Consider the following 24314-nt stretch of genomic DNA (forward strand, 5'->3'; position numbering starts at 1 on the left):
CTGAAGACGGAAACTTCAGCTAGTGCAGAATTCAGCGGCCGGGTTGCTCACTGCAGCAAGACGGTTTGAACATATTACACTGATCCTGGTCTGACTGCACTGGCTACCAGTTAGCTTCTGGGCCCAATTCAAAGGGCTGGTTTTGACCTATAAAGCCTAAAACTGCTCAGGACCGCAATACTTCAAGGACCGCCTCTTTCCATATGAACCTACCTGGACCCTGAAATCATCTTCTGACTCCCTTCTTCGTGTGCCTCCTCCTTGAGAGGTCCAGAGGGTGGCAACACGAGAATGGGGCCTTCTCTGCAGTGGCTCCCCGTCTGTGGAATGCTCTCCCCAGGGAAGTTCGCCTGGCGCCTTCATTATACACCTTTAGGCGCCAGGCAAAAACATTCCTTTTTAACCAGGCCCTTGGTTGATCTGACTGACATCCTATGTCCTTTTAAAATGTGGTTTTTTGGGGGGCAGGCTATTACATGGTTTTTATTTCTATTAGGTATTTTGTGGTTTTATATCTTGATTTTATTCTGTGAACCGCCCTGAGACACCCGGGTATAGGGTGGAATAATAATAATAATAATAATAATAATAATAATAATAATTTGCTGGGAATCGCAGGAGGGAGAGAGAGCAATTGCATTCACTGGGAGACAGGACGCCCTCTCCCACCGGCCAACTAGCCAAATCTTTGGTCTGACCCAAAGCTCTTTACGCTCCTTCCGTTAAGAACGAAGGAACGAACCTAGAGGACAAGCCCTCCTATCTTAACAAAGAATGCTCTGCTTGCCTTTCCCAGGTGGAAAACACTTATTTGCAGATGTCACAATTCAACAGCAGCAGCTAAATGCAAAGACAAACCAACAGATCATGGTAGGATTCTGCCGCAACCTTCCTTCCAAACCCACCTCTTGGCTCCTCCCTCCGTACCCCTCCCTTCCCCCCCATCTCCTACCTGGGGAGAAGCTGACCACAGAAATGGGCTCCCCTCCATCTGTGTGGATGGTCACCAGATCTCGGGTCTCCGTGTCCAGCACCAGCCACCTGAATTGAAGCAGAGAGGGGAGAGGAAAGTTTTCTAGGAGGTCAGAGCAGCTGAAGATGCCTGGATCAAAGCAGAGAAGAGTGCCGCAAGCTGGATTTCTGCATGTTAAAGTTTGTGGGTCGCAAATCCTTTGACCCACTGAGTCTTGCTGCAACGGCACTGCAATAAATCTGATTTATCGGCACTCCGACAAACTTCAATGGCGCCCACACGCGTGCTGCCTCTCATCTCAGTTGTCGGATAGTAGCAGAGTTCACACGCAGCGTAAAATAGCTTTGTCTGTGTCTGCGTGGTGTCTTCAATAACTCAGATCGACACCAGTGCTTCTAATCTAACACTCTTTATTTAGAAGCATACAAAAAACAGAAAAGAAAAACCTACAAGTTATATGTATCTCCAGGCGAAAATGTTTCTCTTTAGGGCTTTTGGCCGGTTAACATTCTACAGCCTTTTAAATGTGCTTTGTTTTATTATAAATTTTGTGTTCTTGTTTTGTGCTTCTAATACAGTGGTACCTCTGCTTATGTACTTAATTTGTTCTGGAGGTCCATTCTTAGCCTGAAACTGTTCTTAACCTGAAGCCCCACTTTAGCTAATGGGGCCTCCCGCTGCTGCTGCGCCGCTGGAGCACAATTTCTGTTCTCATCCTGAAGCAAAGTTCTTAACCCGAGGTACTATTTCTGGGTTAGCGGAGTGTGTAACCTGAAGCGCATGTAACCCGAGGTACCACTTACAGTCATACCTCGGGGTTGAGCGCATTCGAGTAGCACTCCGTGGCAACCTGGAAGTAACGGAGCGCAATACCCTTTCAAAATGTGAATGGGGAGGGCGAGTTACTGGGTTGTTCTTGTTTTCATTTTTATTATGTATTTTGTGTTTTTATATTGTGATTTTAACCTGTGAACCACCTTTGAGACCCGTGGGTATAAGGCGATTTGCAAATCTAATAAATAATAATAATTACCTGCCAGTTACGGTGCCCACCACTAGCACAGAGCCGCTGGGATGGAATCCAGCCGAGCGAGCTGCGTCCTGCAGGAGACAGAGAAAGGAAGTGCAATTATGGGATGTGTAGCACTAAGCGTGGGAACCATTTTATGGGAGTTGGGGAGGGAGGGATCCCACAGAACTGCGTTGGCATCACCCAAGTGACCTCCCCAGGGCGCAAGCCTGGGCAGTGTTTCTGGAGGTCCTGGGTGTTACGATATTCCGTTCCACCTTAAGAGCAACAGACGTGTGGATTTGTTGTATGTCACATGTCTGTTTACATTCCAGCACAGCTTGCTGGGAACTTCCGTTGTGTGTATAGCTTTTGTCTATGCTGTTTGCTTGGACACGAAGGGGGGAAGACATGTTTTCCCCTTTGTCCTGATGCTGAATAAAATGCCTTTACACAGCCTCTATCTGCCCTTCTGTTGCAAAGAGTTTTCCTCTCTGCTGGCTTGCGCTCTCAGCTTCTGAAGCTCGAGTCGCAGTTACCGTAGATTCCCGCGTATTAGGCGACTGGGCGTATAAGGCGACCCCCCAACTTTTGCTGTTCAGTTTTAGAGTTTTAGAGTTTGAGTGGCGCCAGGGACAGAGCGCGCACCCCTCCGCTGCCTCTGCCGTTGCAGCAGCAGCAGCCCCAGGCGAGGCGTTTGGCGGGTGAGGCGTTTGGCCACGTCCCCTTCTGTGGGGAGGGAGGAGGAGCAACAGCAGAAGGGGCGCCTCTGCTCACTGGCTCCCCCTCCTCCTTCCCAATGCGTATACCCAGCGTATAAGACGACCCCCAACTTTTGGGGTGATTTTCCAGGGATAAAAAATCGTCTTGTACGCCGGAACATATGGTACATGCTGATCCAAGAGGCGGACATCGCCCGGATGCCGGCCGGTGGGCTGGAGCCAGCTGGAGGCCTGCCAATTGCCCCCGTTCCCTTGGACGCAACCCAAAACTGGGCTGCCCAGGGGACAAGACCCCTCCCATCCTCAGCCTCACCAAAGGAAAGCAGAGCAAGACGTTTGGCACCAGCTTGGCTGCAGGAATTTCTGGAAGGAGGCGTACAAGGTTGCCATCCAACCGTCTTAGGGACGCCCCTCCAGATTTGTGTAAGGTTTCCTCCTGACCCCTTTCTTGGACACTGAGGTCCAGCGGTTCCCTCATTGCAAGAAGCCAAGTTACAGGGAACCAGACACAGGGCCTTCTCGGTGGTGGCACCCACCCTGTGGAACACCCTCCCACCAGATGTCAAAGAAAAAACAACTACCAGACTTTTAGAGGACATCTGAAGGCGGCCCTGTTTAGGGAAGTTTTTAATATTTAATGCTGTATTGTTTTTAACACTCGTTTGGAAGCTGCCCAGAATGGCTGGGGAAACTCAGCCAGATGGGCGGGGTATGAATAAATTAGTATTATTATAATTTATTTCTTCTCCTGAAGATATCCCGCAAGGCAGCAGAGGTCTGGGGTCAGAGTTCTCCTAGAAGGGCTCCCCACCTGCCCCTCACACAGAACCCCACACGTAATGCCCAACCCAGTCCTCGCCTCTGCTCCCCACCCGGCACAAGAACTCACCTCGATCCCCTTGCTCCACAGGGGCTGGTGGGTGGCCACGCTCCACAGGTGAACCTGCTTGTCTTGCCCGCAGGTCAGGAACTGGTCCAAAGCAGGGTGGGTGGCCAGGCCCCAGAGTTCTTCCGTGTGTCCCTGGGGAAAAGGGAGAGAGAGGAAGATTATGGTCACCCAGGAGTGGCTGCCAGGACCACATAACACCGGTCCTGAAAGATCTTCATTGGCTCCCAGTATGTTTCTGATCACAATTCAAAGTGTTGGTGCTGACCTTTAAAGCCCTAAACGGCCTCAGTCCTGAAGGAGTATCTCCACCCCCATCATCCAGCCCAGACACCGGGGTCCAGCTCCGAGGGCCTTCTGGCGGTTCCCTTGCTGCGAGAAGTGTGGTTACAGGGAACCAGGCAGAGGGCCTTCTCGGTGGTGGCGCCCGCTCTGTGGAACGCCCTCCCATCAGATGTCAAGGCAATAAACAACTATTTTACTTTTAAAGGACACCTGAAGGTGGCCCTGTTTAGGGAAGTTTTTAATGTCTGACACTGTATTGTTTTTGATATTCTGTTGGAAGCCGCCCAGAGTGGCTAGGGAGACCCAGTCAGATGGGCGGGGTATAAATAATAAATTAAATTAAATTAAATTAAAAAATTAAATATATCTCTCCAGCACAGTATAAACTCGGCGTGCGTGCATGGGTTTTCCTCGTGCTGAAACTGCAGTCTGCAACTTCCTCCCTTTATCCGAACCTCCAGCTGACACCTATCAAGCCACGAGTGCCACTCCCACACACTAAAGAAAATTCTGGAACCCTCTTTAAAACTTAAAGGAACTTTTATCTGTTTCTTGAAGAATGTTTTCCTATGGAACTCCCTACCACAGGAGGCAGCGATGGCCACCAACTTAGATGGCTTTAAATGAAGATTAGATAAATTCATGGAGGAGGAGAGGGCTATTGATGGTTATTAGCCGTGATGAAGGCTCCATGATGAAGGCCTCCACAGTTGGAGGGAGCAACGCCAGTTGCTGGATAGCACAGCAGAGGAGACCTGCTCTCGCACTCGGGTCCGGCTTGCGGGTTTATCCTTGGGGCACCTGGTTGGCCATTGTGAGAACAGGACACTGGTTCAGAAGGGCCTGATCCAGCAGAGATCTTTTGTGGTCCTTATCAGTCACCCCAGTGATACGTCAGTGATCCCAGTCACCGAACCTCTTCGAATCCAGGCGTAAACCTGCGCAGTAACTGCCCTCCTCCTTACCTGTATACCTGAAGGAGCGTCTCCACCCCCATCGTTCTGCCCGAACACTGAAGTCCAGCTCCGAGGGCCTTCTGGCAGTTCCCTCATTGCGAGAAACCAAGTTACAGGGAACCAGGCAGAGGGCCTTCTCGGTAGTGGCACCCACCCTGTGGAATGCCCTGCCTTCAGATGTGAAGGAAATAAGCAGCTATCTTATCTTTAAAAGACATCTGAAGGCAGCCCTGTTCAGGGAAGTTTTTAATATTTAATGCTGTGTTGTTTTTAACATTTGATTGGGAGCTGCCCAGAGTGGCTGGGGAAACTCAGCCAGATGGGCGGGGTATAAATAACAGGGAGAAATGTAAAGTATTGCACTTGGGCAAAAAAAATGAGAGGCACAAATACAAGATGGGTGACACCTGGCTTGAGAGCAGTACATGGGAAAAGGATCTAGGAGTCTTGGTTGACCACAAACTTGAAATGAGCCAACAGTGTGACGCGGCAGCTAAAAAAGCCAATGCAATTCTGGGCTGCATCAATAGGACTAGATCAAGGGAAGTAATAGTGCCACTGTATTCTGCTCTGGTCAGACCTCACCTGGAGTACTGTGTCCAGTTCTGGGCACCACAGTTCAAGAAGGACACTGACAAACTGGAACGTGTCCAGAGGAGGGCAACCAAAATGGTCAAAGGCCTGGAAACGATGCCTTATGAGGAACGGCTAAGGGAGCTGGGCATGTTTAGCCTGGAGAAGAGGAGGTTAAGGGGTGATATGATAGCCATGTTCAAATATATAAAAGGATGTCACATAGAGGAGGGAGAAAGGTTGTTTTCTGCTGCTCCAGAGAAGCGGACACGGAGCAATGGATCCAAACTACAAGAAAGAAGATTCCACCTAAACATTAGGAAGAACTTCCTGACAGTAAGAGCTGTTCGACAGTGGAATTTGCTGCCAAGGAGTGTGGTGGAGTCTCCTTCTTTGGAGGTCTTTAAGCAGAGGCTTGACAACCATATGTCAGGAGTGCTCTGATGGTGTTTCCTGCTTGGCAGGGGGTTGGACTCGATGGCCCTTGTGGTCTCTTCCAACTCTATGATTCTATGAAATAATAAATTATTCTTATTATATTACCTGCACTAGAAGGGAGAAGCCAGTTGCCAAAGATCCGTGGAGCACTGAGTTGCGGGTGGTGCCCACAAAGAGGGAGTCGCCCTTTCCCTCCGCAATGGTGCGCACTGGCCCAAATCCCTCAGGCACCTGCAGGGAGAGGAAAACAGAGACCTCCTCAGGGAGCGCAGAATTTGCCCAGACAGGGCTAGCAGAGACGTCCGTCCGAAACAGTTTGCAAGTGGTGATTTGCTTTTTATTATGTGATGTTTTTATTAGCTTATTAATTTCCTCCTGTATCATATTCCAATATTTCTTAATTTGACCACCACATATGCTATAAGGTTCCAATCATTCTATTACACCTCCAACACTTATTATCACCCGATTTTTTTTTAAATTTTTCCAACCTGTCTGGCGACATATACCATCTATGATGCATCTTCATGAAATTTTCTTTCAATCGATAAGAAGCTGTAAAATTTATAATTTTTTGTCCAAAATTCAAGCCAATCTTTGTATTCAGTTTCATAACCTAAATCCCCACATATTCTTACTTTTGATTTCTTGCTCTATTTGTATATTATTTCATAATTTACACATTTTTGTAAGTATTTTTTTGTTTGTAAGACTTCTTTATCTAACTGAATAAACAAAAAATACTTACAAATAGGTACCCGAAAAATGCAACGCTGAGGTTAAACATGAGCAGATGAGCTTATTGAATCGAAGCATTATAATTTTTTTAAAAAAAAGATTTCAGCTGTAGATTTCAGATCTGACCACTGTGACAGCTCTCTGTTCAGAGACAATTCACTGCCAGCTAGCAAGTGCGGGGGGGGGGGGCGGGTTTAATAACAGAATATGCCATCTTGCGCCATTTGTAAACCTCTCAAACCAGGCAGAGGACCTTCTCGGTGGTGGCACCCACCCTGTGGAACGCTCTCCCCTCAGATGTCAAGGAAATAAACAACTATCTGACTTTTAGAAGACATCTGAAGGCAGCCCTGTTTAAGGAAGCTTTTAATGTTTGATGTATTACTGTATTTCTAATATCCTGTCCTGGATCATTGCCTTGCCGTGGCGAAGGGGCTTGAATAACTCAGAGAAGCGATGAGCTATGCCATGCAGGGCCACCCACGATGGATAAGTCATAGCCGAGAGTTTAGACTAAATGTGATCCACCTGGAGCAGGAACGGGCAAGCCACTCCAGTATTTTGCCAAGAAAACTCCACGGAGAAGCTTTGAGAAGAGTGTGAGTGTTTCCAAGGCGTGCGGTGGTTCACGGGGTCACGGAGAGTCGAATACGACTAAGACGACTAAACAACAAAATATCCTGTTGGGAGCCACCCAGAGTGGCAGGGGAGCCCTGAGCAGATGGGTGGGGTATAAGGAATAAATTTGCAACTGGCTGTTAGCTGCCAGAAGGTCAGGTGCTGAACTAGAGGACCTCTGTAACATGAACCAGCAAGGAAGGAAGTTCTTGTGCCTCTGTTCCCCCTGATGGAGTTGTGCCAAGAAGCTAGAAGTTCCACCTCGCAGGCCTGGCGTGTGGTTTCTGCATCAGCAATATCTAGGCAACGCAATGACCATGTACATACGCAATAGACAATCTTTATATTGTATTATATTTATATTGTATTATATTTTACAGCATTACTGTATTTTAATATTTGGTTGGAAGCCGCCCAGAGTGGCTGGGGAAGCCCAGCCAAATGGGTGGGGTATAAATATATTATTATTATTATTATTATTATTATTATTATTATTATTATTATTATTGAATTCCTTCAAACCATAACTAGTACAAAACGAAATCTTCAGTCTCAAAGTCTCTGAAAATCTTTAAATGAAGCGAGGTACCAGACAGTGAGAGATTTTACTTTCTTGGGCTCCATGATCACTGCAGATGGTGATAGCAGTCACAAAATTAAAAGACGCCTGCTTCTTGGGAGAAAAGCAATGACAAACCTAGACAGCATCTTAAAAAACAAAGACATCACCTAGCCAACAAAGGTCTGTATAGTTCAAGCTATGGTTTTCCCAGTAGTGATGTATGGAAGTGAGAGCTGGACCATAAAGAAGGCTGATCGCCGAAGAATGGATGCTTTTGAATTCTGGTGCTGGAGGAGACTCTTGAGAGTCCCATGGACTGCAAGAAGATCAAACCTCTCCATTCTTAAGGAAATCAGCCCTGAGTGTTCAGTGGAAGGACAGATAGTGAAGCTGAGGCTCCAAGACTTTGGCCACCTCGTGAGAAGAGAAGACTCCCTGGAAAAGACCCTGATGTTGGGAAAGATGGAGGGCACAAGGAGAAGGGGAGGACAGAGGATGAGATGGTGGGACAGTGTTCTCGAAGCTACCAGCATGAGTTTGACCAAACTGCGGGAGGCAGTGGAGGACAGGAGGGCCTGGCGTGCTCTGGTCCAGGTGGTCACAAAGAGGCGGACACGACTAAACGACTAAACAACAACATTGCGTATGTACATGGTCATCGTGTTGCCTAGACATTGCTGACGTTCTTTGCAACACAGGGGTTTGTTTGGTTACATGTTGTTTCTGCATGGCAGGGGGTTGGAACAGATGGCCTTTGTGGCCCCTTCCAACTCTACAGGGTTCTATGATCCCTCGCTCCACAGCACCTTCGGCCATGTCTGGGTCCAAGTGAGGCATGAACTGCTGCTACCCTAAGGAGGCAGGACTCCACCCAGTCGGCCGCAATACCTCATTCTCCTGCAGCTTCTGGTAATCCCGTCCCCAGAGCACGACTCTGCGGTCCCGGCCGCCTCCCGTGACGATGGTCCCGTTCCGCAGCACGCACAAGCCGAAAATGCCCCCTTCATGGGCTCCTGGCACCGCGTGGCAAATCCTGTTCCCCCCTGCCAGGCGAAGGACAACGCTGTTAGATGGGACAACCTTCCCCCCAGCCCAGGACAGAACCTGGAAAGGATTTCTCTCCTCTTTAGTGAACCTAGGCTTCTTGTTCCAAGAACATCATGCAAGCGGAATATTAGGTAAAGGGACCCCTGACCATTAGGTCCAGTCGTGGCCAACTCTGGGGTTGCGGCGCTCATCTCGCTTTACTGGTCGAGGGAGCCGGCATACAGCTTCTGGGTCACGTGGCCAGCATGACTAAGCCGCTTCTGGCGAACCAGAGCAGCGCACAGAAACGCCGTTTACCTTCCTGCCAGAGCAGTACCTATTTATCTACTTGCACTTTGACATGCTTTCGAACTGCTAGGTTGGCAGGAGCAGGGTCAAAGCAATGGGAGCTCACCCCATTGCGGGGATTCGAACCGCCGACCTTCTGATCGGCAAGTCCTAGGCTCTGCGGTTTAACCCACAGCGCCCCCCGCGTCCCTTTTCAAGCGCTTAATAAAATGCTAACACGGTTATGTGACTGGTCAGTACGAGATTGGGAACGAACCGTGCGTGAGAAAAGGCGACTGAGGGATTCAGCAAGGGTAAAATAATTATTTGTCCCTGCAGCAACTCACAAATTTAGCTGTGTAGAAACACTCAGAGCACCGCAACCCAATCCCATCTCTCCCCGCCCCATTCCCAAACTGACCTTTCCCCCAAATGTAGAGGTTCCCCCCGGAATCTCCGGTCACAGTGTCCCCGTTCTCTGTGAAAGCCACACACAGGACATATTTGGGCTTCTCGTGTTTCTGTGGAAGTAAAACAGGTGAGCCTCAAAAACAGGGAGGAGAGGGGGCAGGAAAACCACCCCAAATCCAACCTACAGCTCCCACTTCACCCCACTTCTAAGGAGAGGTGGCCAGCAAGACAACAGCACCTTTCCCGCCCCGACCTGGCCACAGTGATCCACGCGACGGTCACCTCCAGGCTTGACTACTGTAATTCGCTCTACGTGGGGCTGCCCTTGAAGCTGTCCCAGAAACTCCAGCGGGTGCAGAATGCTGAAGCGAGGCTCCGCACAGGGTCCCTGCCATGGGAGCATAGTGCTCTACCAGTTGCACTGGCTGCCGGTGGAGTACAGGGTCAGGTTCAAGGTGCTGGCCTTGACCTTTAAAGCCCTTCATGGTTTAGGACCCTCGTACCTACGCGACCACTTCTCCCAGTCTGCCCCACGGAGGACCTTAAGGTCCATAAATAGCAACACCCTAGTGGTCCCGGGCCCTAAGGAAGTCAGATTAGCCTCAACCAGAGCCAGGGCCTTTTCAACACTGGCTACCACCTGGTGGAATGCTCTGTCTCATGAGACCAGGGCCCTGCGGGATCTGATTTCTTTCCACAGGGCCTGTAAGACAGAGTTGTTCTGCCTGGCCTTTGGCTTGGAATCAACTTGATTCCCTTCCCCTCTTTCTTTTTTCCCTTTCTCCTTTTGTGATAGAACTCCTATTTGGGGACTTCCCTAGCTTTTTTCTGGCCCATGTAGGACCAGTCTGGAAAGTTGGCCTTGGTGAAGGCTTGAAGCTTTCATCCCCCCAAAATTTTTTGATTTGAGTTTCCATTGAAATGAGGCTGTATTTTAATGTTGTGTTTTAATCTTGTTTTTAAGTTGCATTTCAATCAATTTGTTTTTATATCGGGTGTTAGCCTTCCTGAGCCCGGTCTTGGCTGGGGAGGGCGGGGTATAAATAAAATTTATGAATATTATTATTGAAACCTGAGCACGAAAGCTCACTGCGCAAGAAAGTGTTGAGAGTCAACCCCTTTAGCAAACAGATCCGAAAGATATCGTATATCGTATAAAGTGCTTTGCGGAAGAGACGGGAACTGGTCCCTGTACTTCTCAGGATAGAGTTTGTAACCCACCAAACTGAAGAGGGGTCCGGGCAAGATTTCTGTGCAAAATCCGCCAGGAAGCCCTTGTGTGGAAGCCTGCTGATGTGACCAGGAGCTAGATTGGGGGGGGGGGGGGGAAGCCCGCCAACCACCCCAATCCTGGCCTACCCACAATCCTCTGCAGCTTCTCCCTCTCCCTTCCGGTCCTGCTCTCACCTCGAAGATGCCCTGCCTCTTGCTGAGGCTGCCTGCCTCCAGCGTCCAGAAGTGGATGTGAGATTTCCCGCAGGTAATGAGCAGTGTCGGCTCCGTAGGGTGGAAGGTTGCGGCCAGCACAGACTCATTGGAGCACTGCGGAGCAAGAGAAAGAGGAAGGCGAGAGGGGTCAGTAGGGTGATGAAACAGGTTGCAGGGGCCGTGACAGACTGTGGCAGCCTGGACACAACCTGGTGTCTTTCACAATTACATATATATATATATATATATATATATATATATATATATATATATGCAGGTTTTGGTGTCCTCGGGTGTCTTCCCGTGTAAAAGTTGGGGTGTCTAGGCGACGTTTCGACGAGGTCTCACTAGACACCGCCTAGACACCCCAACTTTTACACGGGAAGACACCCGAGGACACCAAAACCTGCATTCCTGTACCCGTGAAAATCTACGAAAGCAAATATATATATATATATATATATATATGTTTATTGGTGTTTCAAAAAGTTACAAGAAAAAAAAGAAAAAAAGAAAAACAGAAAATACAAAATAAGAAAAAATAAAAACATTTTTAAAAACAAATCCATCTTTCCATATCTTATCTTTCATTTGCTTGTTTCCTTGACCTCCTCACACCTCCCTTTTTTGTATTCTAGTTCATTAGTTGTTTCAGCAAATCCTTTCCATCTTTGTTTTGATCTTACTAATTTATCTTAATATATTGTAACTTTACATTCTGACCTGTTAACAATCCATTTTTACTTAATCCTTTATAACATTACTGCTAAAACCACATAACTTCATTCCAGCATCCTTCTAACATTCCTTAATTTTACAATGTTTCTGTAGATAGTCTTTAAATTTCTTCCAGTCTTCTTCTACCGACTCTTCTCCCTGGTCTCGGATTCTGTCAGTCATTTCCGCCAGTTCCATGTACTCCATCACCTTCATCTGCCATTCTTCCAAGGTGGGTAGATCTTGTGTCTTCCAGTACTTTGCAATAAGTATTCTTGCTGCTGTTGTTGCATACATAAAGAAAGTTCTATCCTTCTTTGACACCAATTGGCCGACCATGCCCAGGAGAAAGGCCTCTGGTTTCTTCAGGAACACAATTCTAGTCCAAAATGTATAAACACCATTTCCAACTCCTCGGAAGACTCCATCAACGGAGTCTCTGAAAAATTTTACACATCACTTGGGAAGACGGGCGAACTCATGCCAGTGAACTGGAAGAAGCAAAGATCACCAGTGTTGAAGCAACAATTCTTCAGCATCAACTTTGTTGGACTGGTCATGTTGTGCGGATGCCTGATTATCGTCTTCCAAAGCAACTACTCTACAGTGGTACCTCGGGTTACATACGCTTCAGGTTACATACGCTTCAGGTTACAGACTCCGCTAACCCAGAAAGAATGCTTCAGGTTAAGAACTTTGCTTCAGGATAAGAACAGAAATCGGGCTCCGGCGGTGCGGCAGCAGCAGGAGGCCCCATTAGCTAAAGTGGTGCTTCAGGTTAAGAACAGTTTCAGGTTAAGAACGGACCTCTGGAACGAATTAAGTACTTAACCCGAGGTACCACTGTATTCCATACTTAAAACCAGGAAGCGTAATGCTGGTGGTCAACAAAAGAGGCTTAAAGACTCTCTTCAAGGCAAATCTAAAAAAAATGTAGTATAAACACCAACAACTGGGAAACACTGGCCTGCGAGCACTCCAGTTGGAGAACAGCCTTTGCCAAAGGTGTCATGGGCTTTGAAGACACTCGAACTCAGGACACAAGGAAGAATCGTGCTAAGAGGAAGGCACGCTTGGCAAACCATCACCATGATCAACTCCCGCCTGGGAACCAATGTCCCCACTGTGGAAGGACGTGTGGATCCAGAATTGGCCTCCACAGTCACTTACGGACTCACTGTTAAAACTGTGTCTATGGAAGACAATCTTACTCAGCTACGAGGGATCGACAAAGAGTCCAGAATGTCTGGAGTGACAACCACAGGTTAGGGAGGGCTAGATTTTGGCCAAAGGAACAGGGCGGAACGCAAAGTTACCTTCACGTCTGCCAGCTTCTGCTCCTTTTGCCAGTCCCACACGGAGAGTACGTGGTCATTAGAGTCATCGACAGCACATAAGAGCCCTCCGCCGTTCTGGTGAGAGAAAAGAGACATGGATAATAATAATAATAATAATAATAATAATAATAATAATAATAATAATAATAATAATAATAATTTATTATGCGTACCCCACCCATCTGGCTGGGTCCCCCCAGCCACTCTGGGCGACTTCCAACAAAACACTAAAATACAATAACCTATTAAACATTAAAAGCTTCCCTAAACAGGGCTGCCTTTAGATGTCTTCTAAAAGTTTGGTAGTTATTTTTCTCTTTGACATCTGGTGGGAGGGCGTTCCACAGGGCGGGCGCCGCTACCAAGAAGGCCCTCTGCCTAGTTCCCTGTAACTTGGCTTCTTGCAGCGAGGGACCGCCAGAAGGCCCTCAAAGCTGGACCCAAGTGTCCGGGCAGAACGATGGAGGTGGAGACGCTCCTTCAGGTCTACTGGGCCTTTGAGGCCGTTTAGGGCTTTAAAGGTCAGCACCAACACTTTGAATTGTGCTTGGAAACGTACTGGGAGCCAGTGTACTGGGATAGAGGAAGCGCCCCTCACAACTGCCGTCCAATGCCTTGGATTCACGGTGGCAAGCCATTTCTAGAAGCGAAACCTAATTAGAAATCTCATGCCAGCTCCCTCTTCAAAAAACAGACCAGCCAGTGCTCTGTGAAGAAGCATGAGCAAGCTCTGTAAAACTAAGGTTTAGGCGGTCTTGAGAGCAGAACTGACATCCCCCACGGTGACAGAATTTGGGTCTGGGCAGGGGGAAGGTGTGCCTTGGCAGAATATGAAGGCAGGTGGGTGGAGGCTGGGGCTCCTTGAACTTGCAATCTCATCTTCCTTCCACACACCCCAAAATCACAACCTCACTAGCGGTCAACGGGCCAGGCCATAGCTCCGAGCTAGAGCATCTGCCTTGAAAACAGATTCAATCCTAGTTGGGAGAAGTTCCTGCCTGGAATCCTGGCTATCTGCTGCCAGTCAGTGTAGGTAATTCTGAGCCTGATGCAGCAATGGTCTGAGTAGGTTCCAATTGCTTTCTGTGGGGTCAGACAACATCAGGGGCCTTTTCTGCTGTGGTTCCCTGTTTGTGGAACTGCTCTCCCCACGGAAGCCTTTTTTACATATCTTTAAAGGTAAAGGGACCCCTGACCATTAGGTCCAGTCATCGCCAACTCTGGGGTTGCAGCGCTCATCTTGCTTTATTGGCCGAGGGAGCTGGCGTACAGCTTCCGGGTCATGTGGCCAGCAGGACTACACTGCTTCTGGCGAACCAGAGCAGCGCACGGAAACGCCGTTTACCTTCCCGCTGGAGTGGTACCTATTTATCTACTTGCACTTTGTGCTATCGAACTGCTAGGTCGGCAGGAACTGGGACCGAGCAACGGGAGCTCACCCCGTCGTGGGGTTTTGAACCGCCAGCCTTCTGATCGGCAAGTCCTAGGCTCTGTGGTTTAACCCACAGCGCCACCCACGTCCCTTTACATATCTTTAGGCGCCAGGCAAAACTGTTCCTCTTCCCCCTGGCCTTTGGCTGATTAATCTATGGCCTTTTAAATGTGTCTGTGGGAGGCGGGTTATTGGTTTGTTTTGGTTTTTCCTATGTATTTTGTGTTCTTGTTTTGTATTTTTATGTTGTGAACCGCCCTGCGATCTTTGGAGGAAGGGCAGAAAACAAATTTAATACATTGTTGGCCTCTGTCTGTCTCAGGAGACAATAGGGGATTGCAGTTTCAGGGATGGAGTCAAACCACTGGAGAGTCGCAGCGCCTGTTGTGGCTGTAGAGACCGATACGGGAGAGACATGTTTTGTTGCAGCTGGGGTAAAGGAAGGCGTCCTGTTGTGCTACTGCAGATGCACTGTGGCGTTTCTTCTTTCTAAACTCCTCCCCTTATTTATTTATTATTATTATTAATACCATCATCATCATTATCTACCTAATCCAAGCTTGTGGGGTGAACAGTGGGCTCTGGGTACCCCCTTTTTGGCGGAAGGGAGGGAGGGAGGGAGGGAGGGAAGCATCACTCACAGACTTTGAGAATCCCACGCAGCTCACAGCTCGGTCGAAGGGCCCAGGGCCCAGGACATGGAGTGTATTCAGACTCACAGAGTCCCAGACCCGAACGTGGGGAGGCAGAGGCTGCCGGAAGGAAGAATACCAGTTCAGGATACACAAATGGAAGCAACTCTTCACACAACACAGAAACAACTTGTGGAACCTGGGGGTTCTGGAAAAGGCACTGGCCACAAGGTTTGTTTTAAAAGCCGAACAGAGGGAGGCAGGGCTGCAGTCGGCTATCAGCTGCAACAGAAGATTGGTGCAACCGCATTCTGGCTACAAGATACTGGGGAGAAACAGCAGCAGCAGCAGACCAGGATCTCCATGCCTTGGCTGGGACGGGGAAGGGATGCTAAAGTAAAGAGACATAAAGGGCAGCTCCTAAGTACACAAATGTTCAGCTGCCCCATTATTTCGGAAGGGGGAGATTTTCCCTGTTGGCTTTAAATGTATGCCATCTGTTCCCGTTTCTCCTTTCCTCTTCTCTCTTCCCGCCACCTCCCAATCTCTGGCGCCTCCACCTCTATAGCCAGCTGCCCCTCACCTTGCCATCTTTCGAAGTCCCGGCCACCTGCCCAGTTGCTATGGTGACCATGTCAGGATGCACAGCCAGGCTGAGTGAGACAGGAAAGGGCAAAAGTCACACACTCGTATGCTCCGAAAGGCCACCCACCGGGGCATAGGAAGGGGGGCGGTGGGGTCAGACTGCCCCGGGTGCCCTCACTGAGGGGGGTGACATTCGTCACACTGCCTGCCCATATCTCCCAAGCCTATCCCGAGCCATCGGGGTAAGGTGGGGGGAGCTGTGCCGCTTTGCCGGCGGCCTTCCCCCCTTCCCCTTGACAGCCTGTGGGAGGCTTTGGAGTCACGGGCAGGAGGTGTGACGAATGTCCACCACGGGCACCTGTGGGTGGCTCACTCTTGCCCCCGGCTGCAGGGCGCGTGTTGCTCCAGGCACCCAGGTGTCTATCCCGCGCCTGGGAGGGCACCCTCCACGCCCTGCCCCCCTTGGGAGCATGCCCGCCCTGGGCAGCGTGGGCATATTCTCTGCCACTGCCACCCATTCCTTGCAATGACTCCTATTTTTACAAGTGGCACCACCTGCAAACTGGCAATAATAATAATAATAATAATTTTTATTTATACCCTGCCCTCCCCAGCCAAGGCCGGGCTCGGGGCGGCTAACAAGCAATAATAAAAACAAGTTGAATGAATACAACTTAAAAACAAGATTAAAATACAACATTGGAAACATTAAAATGCAGCCTCATCACAGGAGGAGAAAGGAAAAAAGAAAAAAGGAAGAGGGGGAGGGAATCAAATTGGCTCCAAGCCAAAGGCCAGGCGGAACAACTCTGTCTTATAGGCCCTGCAGAAAGAAATCAGATCCTGCAAGGCCCTAGTTTCATGAGACAGAGCGTTCCACCAGGCCGGGGCCAGTGTTGAGAAGGCCCTGGCTCTGGTTGAGGCTAATCTGACTTCCTTAGGGCCCGGGACCACTAGGGTGTTGCTGTTTATGGACCTTGAGGCTCTCCGCGGGGCATACCGGGAGAGGCGGTCCCGTAGGTACGAGGGTCCTAGGCCATGAAGGGCTTTAAAAGTCAAAACCAGCACCTTAAATCTGACCCTGTACTCCACCGGGAGCCAGTGCATCTTGCCCCCCCCCGCTCCTCTGCCGTTCCAGCAGTGCAGGAACCGCCTCACTACCAGCCCCGCTCACCACTTGATATCATCATTGTGGCCCAGGTAGTGGCGTTGGCGCTGCTCTTCCACGTTGTAGAGGACAGCCACGGCAGCCACGAAATACACGATCTCCCCCGTGGGCAGCAGGAAAAGGTTGGCGCGGCAGTCGCGGCCCCGATACCCATAGCTGGAGCGGATACCGGCGGGTCAAGGACAAGAATAGAGAATGGGCTTTGCGGTCCTGGCCACCAGCTCTGGGAGCCAAGGAAGGGAAGATCCAGAAATCGCTTCAAGCACTCCCACTCCATTTTCTCCTCTCCCGCCCCCCAGGGAGACTGTTTTGAGTAGGATACACCCAGTCCAGCTTCAGCTTCTTATGGGGCAGGTCCAGCTTGGCATCGAGGCTGTAGGTGGCGACGACGGCATCGGGGACAAACATGGGGATGGGCCGCCCCCGCAGGAACATCTTCACGTAACCATCCTCTGCGTACGGGTCGCCGGGAGAGAGAAAGCGTCACGATTGCCCAGCACCTGTAACCGCCCTTGCAAGACCTCCTCCAGCTGCCCAGAGGGAGCGGATCTGCCTCTACACAAGAGAGTACCTTGATTTCCCCTAAAACCAGACGCTCTCCCCCGTCTCTCACTTCACCCGCCCGGAAGCAAAACTTGTAGAAAGCTAATCACTTGGGGTGAGCAAGGGCCTCCCTCCTGGCAACCACGAAGGGACAATTTGCAGAAGGCAAGCTTATCAGACGAGTTTCCCTCTTTGACCAGTCTACTCCCCCTGCTATTCTAAGAACTCTTGCTGTGTTAAAAGGACACACACACACACCCCGGTCTCTCAAGACTTTTGTACAACCTGGAGCATGCAAGCGCACACCATTCAGCCACTCCGTATGACCTCCAGGCCTCTAAGGCCATGCCCAGCTCCCAGCCTCGGACTAGATTCCTGGGTGTTTTCCTCCACCACAAACTGCAAAGTGTGGCAGCATCTACTCACCAGCACTGAAGGTGGATTCTTTAGGTTTGCTGCATGGGAAAGAAAGAAGACAATTAGGATGAAAAGGGAAGACTGCGGTGGGGGGTGAAAGGAAGGCAGATCTCTGCTGCAACAATCCGACTACAGAGTTATTCCCCCTCTCTCATCTTCAGCCTCCCGTTGGCAGCAAACAGCTTTCAGCTGACCCTCGCATCTCTTCCCGCCTTTCTGCCAAAATACACCCACTGCTATCCTTGGATTCTGCGTGTGGTTGGCTCTTCTACCTCCCCTCTGCCGGGCTTGTACTCCCCTCGCGGCGGCTGCACCCGCATCAAACAAATCCTTGCATCCCGGCAGGCAGAATGTTGCTGCTCATTCCGTGACGTCAAAGCAGATCAGTCTATAGCAGGAGAGGCACCACCGGAGGGGAAGACAGCTTGCAGCCCATTAGAGACGTTTGCCTCAGCAGGAAAAGCCATGCCAAACATTGCCAATGCATCAGAGAAGAAGAACAGGCCTCTACAGTGGTGCTGTTCGCGGGCTTGTGAATGCATAGGGAGCGGGGGACTTTGCAAAAGCGTGTTACCCGCCATGCAAGTGCCCAGACTCCAAAACTGCATGTGGCTAAGTTTTATAGGCCGAACCGTATTCTCTGAAGACTCTTAATTTTATAATGAATGATTTTAGAGTGTTGTTTGTGCTGTACTTTTGTACTGTTTTGTTGTTGTTAGCCGCCCTGAGCCTGGCTTCGGCTGGGGAGGGAGGGATATAAATAAAATTTATTATTATTATTATTAATAGCTCTGGACATTTAAAAAGGTAAAGAGACCCCTGAGCATTAGGTCCAATCATGACCGACTCTGGGGTTGCGGCGCTCATCTCGCTTTACTGGCCGAGGGAGCTGGCGTACAGCTTCTGGGTCATGTGGCCAGCATGACTAAGCCACTTCTGGCGAACCAGAGCAGCGCTCGGAAACTTCGTTTACCTTCCCGCCGGAGCGGTACCTATTTCTCTGCTTGCACTTTGACATGCTTTTGAACTGCTAGGTGGGCAGGAGCAGGGACCGAGCAACGGGAGCTCACCCTGTTGCGGGGATTCGAACCGCCAGTCAGCAAGCCCTAGGCTCAGTGGTTTAGATCACAGCGCCACCCAAATCCCTCTAGCCAGTTGATTAGCATCAATTAAACTTGGTCCCGCCTTCTGGTTTTCCAACCGATGAGTGCCAGGTTCGTTCTCAGCATCTCTGCAGACGAGGCTGCCCTGGGGACCCCGGAATGATTTTGTTCCGAGAAATGTTTAAACCACCAGCCTCTCCCCCACCCCTCAGCGACCAACGGGTTAACAAACTCCCTTTCTCTCATTCTCTTTTGGAGAAGGGCGGGGCGAGCTCCCTGCCAGTCTTCCGAGGCTCTTTTATCTCCCTCCATCTAGAGTAACAGTTGGCAGGGCGTTCCCCACCCTTTTCCATGCCCTGCCCAGGGGATTCTGCTGCCCCGCCTCCTCCCTGTTTGTTCTCTCTCTCTCTCTCTCTCTCTCTCTCTCTCTCTCTCTGGGGGGGATCCTGCTAGGATCTTACATCAGCCAAGGCAATGGGCCTCCTCTTCCACTCCCTCCCTCCAGGGCACCACTGCAAGCCCCCCTTGTCTGCACCAAAGAACAGGCTATAGGACTGTCCAGGGCGCCTCCCTTGGGCTCTGCATCTGGCACGGGAAGGCTCTAGTTTCCTGAGGCTGTGGGGCAAGGGGGGGTTGGGGGCAGGAGAGGCCTCGGATTCAGCTCCCCTCCCCTTGGGCACAATGCCAGGAAACAGAACAGGTGGCCTTAGGCAAGTTTGAGGCAGGAAAATGGGGCTGCAGGTGAAATAATAGCCCTGTATCATCCTAAAAAGCAGAGACATCACCTTGCCGACAAAGGTCCATATAGTTCAAGCTATGGTTTTCCCAGTAGTGATGTATGGAAGTGAGAACTGGACCATAAAGAAGGCGGATCGCCGAAGAATGGATGCTTTTGAATTCTGGTGCTGGAGGAGACTCTTGAGAGTCCCATGGACTGCAAGAATATCAAACTTCTCCATTCTGAAGGAAATCAGCCCTGAGTGCTCACTGGAAGGACAGATCCTGAAGCTGAGGCTCCAAGACTTTGGCCACCTCATGAGAAGAGAAGACTCCCTGGAAAAGACCCTGATGTTGGGAAAGATGGAGGGCACAAGGAGAAGGGGACGACAGAGGACAAGATGGTGGGACAGTGTTCTCGAAGCTACCAGCATGAGTTTGACCAAACTGCGGGAGGCAGTGGAAGACAGGAGGGCCTGGCGTGGGGTCATGAAGAGGCGGACACGACTAAACGACTAAACAACAACAACAACATCCAATTGGCTTGGAGCATCCCACCCTCTGCTTCAGGGGTCAGCAAACGTTTTCAGCAAGGGGCCAGTCCACTGTCCCTCAGGCCTCGTGGGGGGCCGGATTATATTTTTTGGGGGGGATGAACAAATTCCTATGCCCCACAAATAACCCAGAGATGCATTTTAAATAAAAGCACACATTCTACTCATGTAAAAACACACTAATTCCGGGCCAGATATAGAAGGCGATTGGGCCGGATCCGACCCCCGGGCCTTAGTTTGCCTACCCTTGCTCTGCTTCTTGCAGGCAGCACCCTCCAGGACTGGGCCAAACCATTTTGCAATGGCGGGGGTGGAAGGGGGGGCATTCCCGAAGGCATTCTTCATATAGTACTTTTAAAACCAGCTGGTCGCCTGCCACTCAGTGGCACCCAAAGCCGCCACCCCACAGCAGGACCAGTTGGGATGCCAACAGCCCCCCCAGCTTACGGCAGTGCAATATTACCACTGTTGCCCCTTTTTGTGGGATCCCTAAGACCTTCACCAATAAGGGTCCCCTATATTTCTGAAACCCTGAGTTCCTGCAAGGCTGGCCTCATTTCCCAGAGATAGCACGCAGCTAGCTCCCCATTCTTTGATCCCTGCATTGCAGGGGGTTGGGCTGGATGACCTTTGAGGGTCCCCTTCAACTCCACAATTCTGCTGTTTCTTGATTCTTTGCATATAAGGCCCAGCAAAGCAGTGGCGTAGCGTGGGTTGTCAGCACCCGGGGCAAGGCAAGTAATTTGTGCCCCCTAACCTGTGGATTTGCGCCCCCTAACCCGTGGATTTGCACCCCCTAACCCTAACCCCCAGATGTTGTGCCCGATGCGGCCGGCCCCCCCTGCACCCCCCACGCCACACCACTGCAGCAAAGCCCAGCAAACCAAGTCACCTGTCTTAAGGAACAATTCTGCACCCTGGATAACTCCCTTCCCTGCTTCCTCCCCCCCCCACTTTAACATAGAGAAACTCATATCCAAACGTAGCAACCGTATCCGAGGTGCCCCACCTGCCCAGAAAGAAGATGGCAAAGCGGATCAGCCAAACGCATTGCTCTCCCCGCCCCCGTTTAAAACAAAAAGGCCTAAAGAGTAGGATGCAATTCCTTGAGACGGGCGGCCAGCGCTCGATGCACTCTGCACGTGCTCAGAGGCACTCTTCTTCTGTATGATCCACCTGGCGTTGAAAATAGGGGCTGGAGAAGAAATATGGCCCAAAGCGGCCCCTCCATCAGCGCAAACGCCGCCTTACCTGGGGCTGAGGCTCCCTGCCGCCTTCTTCATGGTGGATGCCCCTGGGTTTGCTCTTAGGCTGGGGGAAAGGGCTCCTGCTCTTTATATTTGATATTCCGGAGGCGGAGAGAGAGGCTTCTTCCGAGCAGCGATGGGGAGGATCCTGCCCTGGCTGCTTTTTGCCCCACCCGCCGGCAGCTGGAAATGCGATGCAACTAACTGCAAGGCGCGTCCCGGGGGATGCGGCGGAGCAATGGGGCCCGGGCGGGAAACTTTCCAACTTTCCCCTCCTTCCTGGCTTTCACTTTCCCTCCCCCGGGCAGGGACCTTTCTTTAACCCTCTACGTGCTGGTGACCGGCGCTGGGGAGAAGGGCCGCGCTGTTTCAGACGCCTGGGAAAAAACCGGACGTTTTTCCCACGGAGCGCAAGCGAGAAGCAGCCGCCGTTTCGCCCCGGCTCAACTAGCGGGCCGAGGGCCGTTCCTCTCCGAGATGCGTGATGGCCGTGCACGTGTGAATCCGGCAGTGCGCGTGTAGACGCGCTGGTAGGGCACCTGTGGCTTTAAGAGGGACAGGGAGGGGAGGAAACTCCCCACCAGCTATGGCAGGGACGGGGAAAAGTTGCTGCGCGCCTCAAGAAGGAGATATCCGGTTTTGGGGAGGGAGGCATCGCTTCCTCCCTGCTCGGGCTTTGAAATCCGATCTCGCCACTCTCCGCCTTTCGGCTGGCGCGTTTTGCTTCCGGTTTACGCTCCCGAGGGTGGTTTAGGTAGGCGAAGCAAGGCGCACTTTGCAAGACCTCAGCTGCTCCGCGAAGCCGATGCAACGGGTCTTGCAGAACCTGAGCTGCTAAAAGCGAAGGCGCGTCCCTAGCAAATAAACTCCGCTGCTTGGGCTAGCGCTAGCCAAATGAGCTTTGCTGAAGCAGAGCTGCGAGAGAGGGGCTTATTTTCCTGCCTAGAATAGCATTATGTTAAAGGTAAAGGGACCCCTGACCATTAGGTCCAGTCGTGGCCAACTCTGGGGTTGCGGCGTTCATCTCACTTTACTGGCCGAGGGAGCCGGCATACAACATCCAGGTCATGTGGCCAGCATGACTAAGCAAACCAGAGCAGCGCACAGAAACGCCGTTTACCTTCCCGCCGGAGTGGTACCTATTTATCTACTTGCACTGGCATGCTTTTGAACTGCTAGGTGGGCAGGAGCAGGGACCGAGCAACGGGAGCTCACCCCGTCGCGGGGATTTGAACCGCCAACCTTCTGATCGGCAAGTCCTAGGCTCTGTGGTTTAACCCACAGCGCCACCTGCATCCCATAGCATTATGTTAGGTAAAGGTAAAGGGACCCCTGACCATTAGGTCCAGTCATGACCGACTCTGGGGTTGCAGCGTTCATCTCGCTTTATTGGCCGAGGGAGCCGGTGTACAGCTTCCGGGTCATGTGGCCAACATGACTAAGCCTCTTCTGGTGAACCAGAGCAGCGCATGGAAACGCTATCTACCTTCCTGCTGGAGCGGTACCTATTTATCTACTTGCACTGGCGTGCTTTCGAACTGCTAGGTGGGCAGGAGCAGGGACCGAGCAATGGGAGCTCACCCCGTCGCGGGGATTCAAACCGCTGACCTTCTGATCGGCAAGTCCTAGGCTCTGTGGTTTAACCCACAGCGCCACCCGCGTCCCATAGTTATGTTATGTTAGTGTAAATTGTCATAAAGATCATGCAGCCTCTGTAGATGGATTTGCGGGTCTGGCTTTCACACGTACCCGTCGCGTTTCCCGCTGCAGGAGCTGCTGGAGGAAGTAGTGCGGCTCCTCTGGTCCTTGATGCCCTCTCGCTTGAGTGAGACTGGGCGCTCTGGAGAAGCCCAGCTTCGCCCGCTGTGGGAGACAGAGCCTCAGCAATATAGGCAGAGACAAGGGCAAGGGGCAGGCAGGTGGGAGGGTGAGCCGGCCGAAGAAAAAGAGGGATGCAGGGAAGGGAAGCAGCGTGATGCGCGCCTAGCAGAAGCAAGCGAGGAGCAAGAGCCGGCTGCGTGAAAAGCTAAGCACTTTGCAAGACCACTTCTATTATGTACTGAGTGGAATAGGATCCAGAATGCAGTAGTCTGATTGGTCCTAGAACAATAGGATCCAGAATGCAGCCGTCTGGTTGGTCTAGAACAATAGAATCCAGAATGCAGCTGTCTGATTGGTCCTAGAACAATAGTATCCAGAATGCAGCAGTCCTATTGGTCCTAGAAGTATAGGATCCAAAATGCAGCACTCTGATTGGTCCTAGAACAATAGGATCCAGAATGCAGCAGTCTAATTGGTCCTAGAGCAATAGGATCCAGAATGCAGCCGTCTGATTGGTCCTAGAGCAATAGGATCTAGAATGCAGCCGTCTGTTTGGTCCCAGAACAATAGGATCCAGAATGCAGCCGTCCGATTGGTCCTAGAACAATAGGATCCAGAATTCAGCAGTCTGATTGGTCCTAGAACAATAGGATCCAGAATGCAGCAGTCTAATTGGTCCTAGAACAATAGGATTCAGAATGCAGGAGTATGATTGGTCCGCAGGAGCCACCCAATCCAGCTCCAGGTGGAAGTGAATCCGCAACCTGATTGGCCTACAGGAGAATCCCAAAATTAGCCAATCACATGGGACCCATTGTGTAAATAATGTATATAAAGCAGACATTCTGGGGGAACTTCCATTCCTCACCACTATGAGCTGAATAAAGAGCATGAAATCCACTCTCGACTCCGAGTATATTTCAGCAGCTCTGCAAGATGGCTTTTCGAAAGACTTGAGGCCCTGCGCCAAAGAAACTCCTTGCAAGACCTGGGCTGCTATGTCCTTGTAACCCCTATTCAAAGACAAGATGGATGCAGAACGGCAGTGGCTCACTGGCACTGAATTTGCCAGCAAAGGCATATTGGACGCATCTTTGGCCTTCCCTCTGTGGACTCTCTGTATTCAGA

At 50.7% G+C, this 24314-nt stretch overlaps 1 protein-coding gene across 5 annotated transcripts in view; it reads right to left on the reverse strand.

The window, feature by feature from the left end:
- The window catches only part of EML2 (EMAP like 2), a 47682-nt gene that overhangs the window by 11096 nt on the left and 12272 nt on the right, over positions 1 to 24314 (reverse strand). For 3 of the 5 annotated variants that reach the window (XM_081921994.1, XM_081921993.1, XM_081921995.1), the window contains exons 4-17: positions 23115 to 23228; positions 17754 to 17782; positions 17107 to 17236; positions 16791 to 16940; positions 15615 to 15684; positions 15041 to 15151; positions 12947 to 13042; positions 10893 to 11027; positions 9496 to 9595; positions 8649 to 8803; positions 5948 to 6073; positions 3594 to 3725; positions 2007 to 2074; positions 953 to 1041 (exon numbers count right to left, since the gene is read on the reverse strand). In XM_081921994.1, the coding sequence (XP_081778120.1) occupies positions 953 to 1041; positions 2007 to 2074; positions 3594 to 3725; positions 5948 to 6073; positions 8649 to 8803; positions 9496 to 9595; positions 10893 to 11027; positions 12947 to 13042; positions 15041 to 15151; positions 15615 to 15684; positions 16791 to 16940; positions 17107 to 17236; positions 17754 to 17782; positions 23115 to 23228 (1505 nt within the window). Of the gene's footprint in view, positions 1 to 952; positions 1042 to 2006; positions 2075 to 3593; positions 3726 to 5947; positions 6074 to 8648; positions 8804 to 9495; positions 9596 to 10892; positions 11028 to 12946; positions 13043 to 15040; positions 15152 to 15614; positions 15685 to 16790; positions 16941 to 17106; positions 17237 to 17753; positions 17783 to 21369; positions 22050 to 23114; positions 23229 to 24314 lie in introns of those variants that run through there. The other 2 variants (XM_081921997.1, XM_081921996.1) reach the window with 2 other exon arrangements.

The sequence above is a fragment of the Podarcis melisellensis genome (assembly GCF_964234715.1).
Source record: "Podarcis melisellensis genome assembly, chromosome: 8".
In the NCBI taxonomy this organism is placed as follows: Eukaryota; Metazoa; Chordata; class Lepidosauria; order Squamata; family Lacertidae; genus Podarcis; species Podarcis melisellensis.